Source organism: Osmia lignaria, chromosome 12, assembly GCF_051020975.1.
Source record: "Osmia lignaria lignaria isolate PbOS001 chromosome 12, iyOsmLign1, whole genome shotgun sequence".
Lineage (NCBI taxonomy): Eukaryota > Metazoa > Arthropoda > Insecta > Hymenoptera > Megachilidae > Osmia > Osmia lignaria.
This window is the reverse complement of record NC_135043.1, coordinates 4,014,467-4,022,706: the sequence shown is the minus strand read 5'-3', so window position 1 is coordinate 4,022,706 and position 8,240 is coordinate 4,014,467. Positions and strand designations below refer to the sequence as shown.

The 8,240-nt window shown below is 32.6% G+C and overlaps 1 protein-coding gene across 3 annotated transcripts in view; it reads right to left on the bottom strand.

The window, feature by feature from the left end:
- Window positions 1-4,073: 4,073 nt before the first annotated feature.
- The window catches only part of LOC117603059 (cyclic nucleotide-gated channel alpha-3), a 55,382-nt gene continuing 51,215 nt past the window's right edge, over window positions 4,074-8,240 (bottom strand). For all 3 annotated transcript variants that reach the window (XM_076691218.1, XM_076691220.1, XM_076691221.1), the window contains 4 exons: window positions 6,072-6,239; window positions 5,141-5,464; window positions 4,654-4,999; window positions 4,074-4,213 (listed from right to left, as the gene is read on the bottom strand). In XM_076691218.1, coding sequence (XP_076547333.1) covers window positions 4,734-4,999; window positions 5,141-5,464; window positions 6,072-6,239 — 758 coding nt within the window. In that variant the 3' untranslated portion in view covers window positions 4,074-4,213; window positions 4,654-4,733. The remainder of the gene's footprint in view (window positions 4,214-4,653; window positions 5,000-5,140; window positions 5,465-6,071; window positions 6,240-8,240) is intronic.

Below are 8,240 nucleotides of genomic sequence, written 5' to 3'. Positions count from 1 at the left end.
AAACAATTTTTTTTTAATTCACATCTTATAAAAAATAACTGAAAATTAATAGCCAATTGGTACAATTGGAAAATTATTATTAGAAGCTTGCGAATTTCAATTGTAATAATGATTAATTATGAAATTAGTTATGAGCTGAATATGTTTAACCAGAAAATTAATTTAGTCTAAATAAACTAATAATAATTTTAATACAAATGCTTTGTATTATTTGATACAATTCATGAATTCATATGAACTGACCTAATATTATTATAGCATTAATTGAAATGTAAATTGAGAATTTTCTGAACCATATTGTGGAACGTAATGGTAATCAGTATTCAACTTTAGCAAACATACATTATATCAATATAACCGTATGGAGAAACAGATTTACTTAGAATTTCAACTAGTAATTAGTTTTCCTTATCTAAAACATACATAAACTTTGTATAACATTGGCACTTATTTATAAATCATTTAGAAGGATGGTACAACAGTAATAGAATTAAATTGTGCATGGTTTTAATTCAATAATGTGATATTCAATGTACATAACTTTATATAACAAATTTATATTAATATCTATAATAGATGATAAAAAATATATAATAAGAGGAAAATTGTGGAAACTGGCGCTACCCCTGCTACCCTTCTTTCCCTGTGGGCATTCCCGCGGAGGGAGACTATGTAAGGAAGGGGCCATCTACATATATAGAAGTCTGGCCCTACCACTTGCGAGTAAGCATACGCGGGAAAATTTAAATTCATATTTCTCAGTTATATATTAAATTCGTGTTATAAAATTTTGTCAGAATTTAATTTTATCTGCAATAGCCTAATAAATAAACAATCATTTTCAATATGAAAAATGTATGGAAGACGATGACGAATCTTGGCACAAATATTAAATGATAACCCACAAAATGATCAGAGAAATTCTCGTAAAAATGATTTAAGTAGGTACAATATGGCTTAATGAAAAATGTTCGGGCATTGCATTCGAACATCGCATCTCGTGATTAATTATAATAGGCAATCAGGAGATTCTCATGCACAAGATATAGTTGAATAGTTATAATAACAATCGACCAAGCGACTGAATAATATCGCACATTTGATTATTAACAACCTTTCACAAACCGTCATTTTCTAACCTGACACATCTATGACGATATATAATACTTTATCTTCTTTTCAACACCAATAAACATCTGAATAAAATCAATATCATTTAAACAGTTGTGAATGGATTTAATATCGCAAATATATCCGATTAATTTTGTAAATTCGACTTTCTTAAAATTTAATTCATTTATTTCATAATGCCGTCTGAAGAGATTTAGAGACACTATGTATATTTTATTAACGTAAAATTGAGATTATATTTTAATTTTTAATTTAATGAAAAAACAATATGTACTGTATCGTACTCTTTCTCGTTTAAATTTTACTAAAAATTCTCTCCATTTTATAACAAATGTAAAGTCATATTTAAGTATGCAATACACTCTTCATAAATTTCCACATTCCTAGCCATTTTTCTTTTGTCACTTTCAAACACTACACATTTTATTATATAAATCAGATTCTCATTTGGTTAAGCGATACATGTGCTTACAAAGTAGAAATCGAACGTTAAAAAAATGCGTTTAACTATTAAAGTCTATCTGATAATTTATAAACACTAAAAAATTCACTATACTTATTACAAATCGCTTCGTATTTGTTTTTTTAGTTCGGAAGATGTATTCTGCTTTCGTCTTCGCTTTCACTTACATATTATATGAACGGGTGACTTTAGATTTAATATACCTCCCCTACAATAAATTAGAAAAAATTCTTACAATTAAAGAAGAGCTTTAGATGAATCATTCTAACATAAACAATAGGGGTAGTAAATAATGAAAGACATATATAAATCTTTGGAAAAGAGGGGGAGGCGTTCATGATCCCGTTTCAATTTTTATTTTTGGAATGTAGAGATTTTCGGTCCCGTTAAGGTTCTCGAGGAAAATTATTTCCTGCTACGAGGGTAAGGAGTCCACATTTAATAATACAATTCACACCTGCAGTTTTTATGTACTTGGTTGCTGGTATTTTGAAACGAAAAATATATTAAAAAAGAGAATACTTTCTATATCGTGTAAATTGATTTGTAAAAACTGGACAGTCTCAGTGTTTCTTTTACAGTAACCTGTTCCTTTTCAAATAATATAGTATTGAAACATTCATAAATAAAATATGCCAATAGAAATGATCTACATTTGTATTACATCTTACATTTGAAATAATACAAGTAACAATCGAAAATGAAAGCAGAAGTTAGAAGCAATGATGTACAAGGTGGTAGTTTTAGTTGGTCCCGAACATGAGTTAGCACGGGTTTGTGTACAAATCTTCATTATTGGAAATATAAAACATCTAAACTGTATAAATTTGTAATTTCTTTGTTTGAATTAGTTTGTTACTTTATGTTGTAAATTGACTGATTGTATGCATATAAAATTTCAAATTTGTTGAATGTAGTTGTGTAAGAAATTATGAAGAAAAAGAACATAAAAACATAAACATGATTTCTGCACAAACCCATTCTAAAAGTTGCGCATGGTATAACGTGACAATCGTTGCATTAAGGATCTTAGCTCACAGCAACACTGCGCGTGTCGAATGTTAATAAATGTAACTTTTTTTTCCCTTTCTCTCCTCCCTCATTCTTTCAGTCTCCCTTTTCTCTCACTCTCACCATATTAAATTATTACGAGTTACCTATTATCCTATACAAATTCTACGGATATACGGATGAATGTTTCTGGCAGTTTATTTACATGCGAGTTGAGCTACGGCGCCGAAAAATATCATACGGCAACAGATTTCGATGTCGATCAATCTATGAAGTACGGAACATTTTGAGAAGTTGATGAAATCTTTTTTTTTTTCATCAGACTTTTGAAAATGTTTCGTCTCGAATGGAGAGTATCGTTGTTGCGTGTCTATAAAGTTTTTGTTATAAATTTAATAAAGTAGCTCTTATGAATAGATTGAGTAAAAGAGAGCATGATACTACCAAAGTGGTATAATTTTATAGAATATAAAATATTATAATAGTATACTATTGGTATTACAAGTACAAATAGTATAATAGTATAACAATGAATAACAAGTACAATATACCATGAAATTTTTCAAGAATTTTAGTATTAAAGCATTACAAAGATGTTTGCAATTATTATTCCTTCAAATGCTAATATCAACAAGACAATATTCTCCATGTACCAACAGTATCCGTAGCTCAACCACAATTACCTTAACCATGTTTATTTACAGAAATAATACGATCATATAATTGAGATATCTTGCACTGCTAGTTCCATTAATTTTTGTACCCCCGTTTTCCTCGTCATTCTCACTGGCAGTGTCTCCCTTTGCCTCGACAATAGTATCTAATCGTTCCATTGTACTTCTTTGATGATGATGATTATTAGATAAGTCACTTTCAGACGTTTCATCCGAGTCTACAGAGACCATATGATCATTAACTTGAATTTTTACCACAGCATCTACCGGGTACTTTCCATTGTTCAATCTCTTTTCCAGTATTCTTTTATTTTTCTCACAATGAGGACAATTCTGACCATTTGATGATCCTTCCTCGCTTTGACATTGAAAACATATTAGATCGCCGTCGCTGGAAAAGTCACAGTGTTCGCATTGAACAATCTGACCGTTTCCATGACAAATCTCACAGGTAGGACTATTGTCATCCTGCTCTAAATCTTCACAGTCTTTTTGGTCATGTTCCAGTTCACATTTTCGTGACCAGCTTCTTCGTACCTGATAATCCTGACACACCGATCTAGGTGAAGACGACTGACCACTGTAATCTTGATCAGGGTGCAAAGACCAGGGAGAGGACCCGCGAACTGGACTTTTATAGATGCGAGAAGTTCCCTGTCTATCTTCAATACGTTCCTCGATGTATCTACTACAACAGGAACCAGGTGTTTGTGGTCTGTAAGTACAGGTACGAGTTTGCTGGTCACATTCGCTGCATAATAATAAATTTGACTTGCTACCAGGCTGAGAAACGTAACCATTACAGGTGCCATAATATTTCTCATCCTCATCACTTTCAAAGAAGTGTTGGCTAAGGCTACCAATTGATTTCGTGTCACTGGATCTCCCAGATATTTTGGTTTCTTCAAAATCTTCTTGATCTTCTGCAGCATATCTGTAAGAATTATAAAATAATGTCAGTTATTTAATTGTATTTTTGGAGTAATCTTGAGGCAACTACAGATGAGATATAAGATAGACCTATTTATGCCCAGAAACAATTATGTATAGTCAATATTTTGAGGGAAATAACTTTTTATTTTCAGAATTTAAGAAGAACAAGTTGTCTTTCATTCTATTTTGAGAAACCCAGACAAGCTAAGAAAATGACGGATTTTAAATGTTTGAAAAGGAAGTGCCTTTGGATGTTTAGGGAGAGGTTGCAGTGTTCTTTCATTTACATAATCATCAACCATTGGGATTCATGGATCATTGACCCTAAAGTAGTTCCTGAAATCATCATTCTAAATCATAGAGCGCGCGACAGAAGAGCGTCGACGTTTCAGATCGTTGGTCTACCTTATCGGTGGGGTGAAATTCAATTCGGGAGCTTACCTACTGTCAGTACCATCAACAAGGTAATGTCGTATTCGCTTGATTTTAGTTTTGCCGCGCTCTCGCGGCCTTGTTTCTTGTTAAATGATACTTTCTCGATTTCTCTCGTTGTTGTCCTCTAGACTGGAAGTCGAGCTGGCACCACAGATGTGCATCTCGATTTCAGCTAACCGGTTCTCCACTTCCCATTGCTGTTGATTCAATTTCGCGCTCATCGCAGCGTTTTCAGATTCTAAGCAAATTAAACGTTCTCGAAGGCGTTTAATTTCTGCTAATAATGCTTCGTGGGTGCCTAGAAGTGGTGTGGCGCCTTCACTGACTAACTGTGACATGCTGTTAGTCATGCCTGAAAGTATACATTTCATATTTGAATTTAATTGATGTTTTAACACTTTCAGCATTACGTAGCCCATTGATGGGCTTCAAATTTTATAGAAGGCACGATTTTAATTAAGAAATGAATTAATATTTAAGTTATTATATTTGCCTGAGTGTGTAGATTGTCTTCCAGTAGATGGTTGAGTGGCAGCAGACTGTGGAGCCCTAGTAGTTTGATCCTCGCTGCTGTGACCGCTACTGGTTGCGCTTATTGGGCTATCCATGCTTCTTCTAACATTCGCGTTCGCGTTGTGCTCGGAGCTCGCTAAACCGCGTGATGCTACTGGACTTGGGCTAGGTGAGAACAACGAACGACCGGTTGAGTAGGTATGAGTAGATTTTGCGTCAGTAGGTGAAATCCACATTTCTTCCAGTGGTATACGACCTTTCGATTCCACTAATCCTGGCGTACTCTGACATCGTCCCATTGCAGCTGAAAATTAATAACACGTATAAAGAAGAAAGAATGTAGGGGATTCATCGTATCAGGTTCAAATGATTTTTATTTCTTTTCAAGCCCTTCGTTTAAAAAAACTACTTGCGTGTCTGTACTTTGAAAACCGTGTCCTATCTCTTATTTTCAGTACGGTAACCTTCTTTAATTAAGCAATCGTCTTTCTCATTGTGCAGCCACTGCAGCCACTCCGTATACCAGCATGTAATTACGCGGCGCAACTTGACCCCAGAGTACATACGAAGCGATTCGTTGCTTCGAAAGTTCGTAACACCGCGAACTTTCTTTCATCAGGAGAACAGAAGGCAATGGTAGAAGACGAGTTACATTTGTTTTTGATGAACTTTCGAATTAAACAGCTCTTTCAAAGGAACTTCGATCCAGGAGTGTTCATTTTACAGAGCAAGAAAATTGAATTAGGATATGATTATTACTGAAAGCCTTTCACGATAATATAAAATTTCGAAATTTTGAAATTTCAGGACTTCAAAACTGCAATATTGCAAAATTTCAGAATTTCAGCCCATTCCCAAAAGATCCCAGCCACCCTAATATTTGAAATTAGAAAATATTTATAAATCCTGACCTTTTTCAAGGGGAGCCCTCTTGTATTTCTCCAGCCTCTTCACGGCGATGGCTTCCAGTCGGATTCTGGCTGCAGGATATTCCTTCAACACGTCCCACATGTCCTTTTTACTAAGGACGAAGAGATCCGAGTAACCCACGGAGCGTACGCTGGCTGTTCGTCGGTTACCTGTAGCGATGTAGCCATTTATTGGTTATCGGGATATATCAAGCTTTCTTTTGTATCCGATCCGAAATTGATTAGTTTCTTCATTCTACAGACTCATATCAGTAGTATGAGTATAGATTTTTTATATATTCTTGCTTCGACATCAAAACATAACTTTGCCTTCTTTATGGTAAAAAATCATGCTCGACAAATTACCATTATCAATTGAAAACTACGTGAAATGTTTACTCGTGTGAGAGTGTTTAAAAAGGGATAAATACGCTTCAATAGGAATTTTATAAAGGTAACAGATAGTTAGTGATAACAGATTTTATAACTGGAATGTGTTAAAAATGTTCACACGCATTACATAGGTTCACCAGGAAAAATTAATTTAACCAAAGTTTATTTAACTCTTTTTAGGAATTAAAGGATTAGGTATCGTATTTAAAAGAATTAACTTGGATTTGAAATTTGCTCTACAACTTCGTATGTAAAAAAAATTGTTTAACTCAAAAAATGTTCCTCTTCATACTAGACAATTTTTAGATTAATAGTTTTTTTATATCTTCAATGATCTGCAAGATATTTGTGTGCTAATATTTTTATCTTTGTTTCAGATGTCTATTGTTAGTGTTTCGATAAAAAACATACATTTTCAATGTGCATTTTCAAACCATATACTTACTTTTTCAGTACAATTAATAGTATATTATTTGAAATAAAAAAATGTTAAGTTATTCTTTTACGTGTGTTTATATAAAATTTATTATAGATCATCTAACGTGATAGATAAGAAACTAACTACAATAATTAATATATGAGCGTATAGAATAAGTTAAATTCGAATGCAGATTAATTACATCCGTAAAGTGAGCAAGTACCATTACATTAGAAAATCAAAATAATGAATTACAGTAAAATGAAGGATATTGAAAAACTACGTTTAGATATGGCGACGAAAATCGTGATAAGTATAAAACATGAAAAGTGCAGATAGAAAAGTATAAAAATAAATTGAAATGAAGGAAATATTTGCTATATTTTATTTTTCTCAGTTAACAGCAATTTGGCCCACCTACAGGCCCACCTAAATAAGCATTTACGTGGGAAAGTTTGAATTGATGCAAATTGTATTATTCTCGAAAGGTTGAAAAGAGACACAGTAGTAGTTACTCGATAATTCTCTGAGCCTGAATAAATTAATATTAATATTTTGCAAATATTTCCTTCGATCAAACATAAATACAAAATTAAACAAGACTATAAGTAACAGCATATCATAGAAGCCAAATCGCTTATAAAATAAATCAGAAGATAGATTTAAAAATGCTGGTAGAATATACGGGTTTTAGGTACTCAGTTCTAAACTAATGTTACTACCAAAGCGAGGTGATAAAAAGATGATTAAAAGTATGTTTGTCTTTATTTGTTGGATGATAAACCAACACGACCTATGATTAATTTAAAGAAAATAATTAAGGGAACGCTAACAGAGGATATATTACAAAATCTCATTTATTGAAAATAAATGATATTGTGGCTTATGGTTCTAAAATCCTCTTTTGAATAAATAAATAAATAAATAAATAGGTGATGCTGGTTTATCGGCTGAAAAATAATAATTGAAATAGAGGGGCAAAGGCTAAAGGGCAATACGTGTCACGGGCCTTGTTCACAACGTGTCGACAATCTCACATCGACTTTAATGCAATTACTATTAATTAAATAATAAAAACTGTATATCTCTGACAGATGGAAGAAACATAGGAAGGGGGTGTAGAAATGGTAGATCTACTGATGTTATTTTATTTCCATGAAATAATTTATCCCTATTATAATACATTCCGAATTTAATTAAAACAGCATTTCATTTTTATATTATGCAATTATTTGAAAAACAAATTAACGCGAAAACAAAGACTATTGAAACCTACATAATTGGAAAGGCAAAAATCAATCTAAATTAATCGTATAGAAAATGTAATTAAAAAGTTCCTTTCAAGTTTAGAAGTATAGGAA